This window comes from Fukomys damarensis, unplaced genomic scaffold (assembly GCF_012274545.1).
Source record: "Fukomys damarensis isolate Sample0158 unplaced genomic scaffold, DMR_v1.0_HiC HiC_scaffold_10681, whole genome shotgun sequence".
Classification (NCBI taxonomy): domain Eukaryota; kingdom Metazoa; phylum Chordata; class Mammalia; order Rodentia; family Bathyergidae; genus Fukomys; species Fukomys damarensis.
This window is the reverse complement of record NW_022911593.1, coordinates 881-2,515: the sequence shown is the minus strand read 5'-3', so window position 1 is coordinate 2,515 and position 1,635 is coordinate 881. Positions and strand designations below refer to the sequence as shown.

The following is a 1,635-nucleotide window of genomic DNA, read 5'->3' as shown; positions in this document are numbered from 1 at the left end:
AGAAGCAGTTTGCTATATAAGGCCGTGGCTCAGGTGGGTCTGCTGTGGGTGGAAGGAGACTCTGAGAGAGAGTGGAGTGGAGATTGACGCTGAAAATTTAGTAATCTATTTGGAGCGATGGGGAGCAGAAGACATCGTGACACTGTGCCAGGCGGAGGTCCTGGAGACTGTAGCGAGGGAACATCTTGGCTGGGCCTCACAACCAGCAGGTCTAGTTATCAAATCGAAGACAACTATAAGGTGCTGGGCTTCATTGGCCGAGGCAGCTTTGGCAAGGTGTTTGTAGGGCGACACTACGGCACATACAAGTGGGTCGCCATAAAGGAATTAAAAAAGACAAAGGGGCAAGCGGCCTACATTGCAACGGAGGTTGCCATACTGAAGGACCTTCAACACCGTAACATCACACAGCTGCTGGAGGTAACAGAATCGAAGGAATACGTACATCTTGTACTAGAATTTGTGCACGGGATCAACCTGGGGCAAGTGCTCTTCTGCGGCAAAAGGAACAGGCTGTACGAGGAGGATGCCCTGACTATTTTCCAAGACATCTTGGAAGCGGTAAATTACTGCCACAGGCAGGGTATCGTACATGGGGACCTCAAGCCCGGAAATGTTTTGCTCAACACCAATGGCCGAGCTAAACTATGTGACTTCGGGTTAGCGTTCCGGTTCGTCCCCGGGCAGGAGCTGAGCGTGCCTGGTGGGACGCCAGCCTATTTTGCCCCGGAACGATTCCTGTATCCCACCTACGAAGGCCCTCCTCTGGATGTCTGGGCCCTCGGGGTAATATTATATGAGACGATCACAGGGAGGCATCTCTTCTCTGGAATGCCACCAGAGATAAATGATACCATCATTTTTGGGATTGTGCGCTACCCAGACTTTGTCTCTGTGAAAGTAAAAAACTTGATTGGAAAGATCATGAACAGGAGCGCCAAAAGGCGACCAACAGCGCAGGAGCTGCTGCATGAGCAGTGGCGCCAGGGTGTCCGGCCCCAAAGTCCTTCTGGGCCGCTCCCTTTGTCCGCCAAGAGGGCCATTCTAACCCACATGGCAGAGATGGGTTTCGATCAACTTGAAGTGATGGACACCCTCAGGAAGAAAGAATATAACCACCTTATGGCAACATTCTTACTGCTACAAAGCTGCGCCCTCGAGGGACGGGACTTCAGAAAAGTGGGGAGGACTGCGCAAGAGGGTACAGACCAAACATCATGGTGCCCTCCAGGTCCCAAACTGTCACCTCACGATCTGTATATGGCCAGCGAGCCTGTCCCCCGCGCTGATCGCTTATTCTGCGGACTGAAGACCCACGGAGAACAGGGTGGCAGAAGCTCCCTGCCGCCCATGGCCATCCAGAGGACCACAACTCCCAATGTGTACCCAAATCGTGCCTCTCCCAGCCCGTCCTCCCAGTCTGGCCCTTCCGATCCCAGCCTGTCCTCCCAGTCTGCCCCTGCCTTTCCCAGTGTGTCTTCCCAGTCTGACGCTACCTTTCCCAGCGTATCCTCCCGGTCCGGCCCTGCCTCTCCCGGCCTGTCCCCCGAGCCTGGCCCTGCAGCTCCCCAGCTGTCCTCGCAGCCTGGCCCTGCCGCTGCCCGGCTGACACCGCAGCCTGACCCTGCTGCTGCC

The 1,635-nt window shown here is 55.4% G+C and overlaps 1 protein-coding gene across 1 annotated transcript; it reads left to right on the top strand.

Annotated features, from left to right (window-relative positions):
* Positions 1-117: 117 nt before the first annotated feature.
* On the top strand, positions 118-1,506 carry LOC104855773 (sperm motility kinase 2B-like; the record flags this gene model as incomplete). Its single annotated transcript, XM_010614735.2, has 1 exon — positions 118-1,506. A coding segment is annotated over exon 1 (1,389 nt), but the record flags the coding sequence as incomplete, so codon positions are not given.
* Positions 1,507-1,635: the final 129 nt, after the last annotated feature.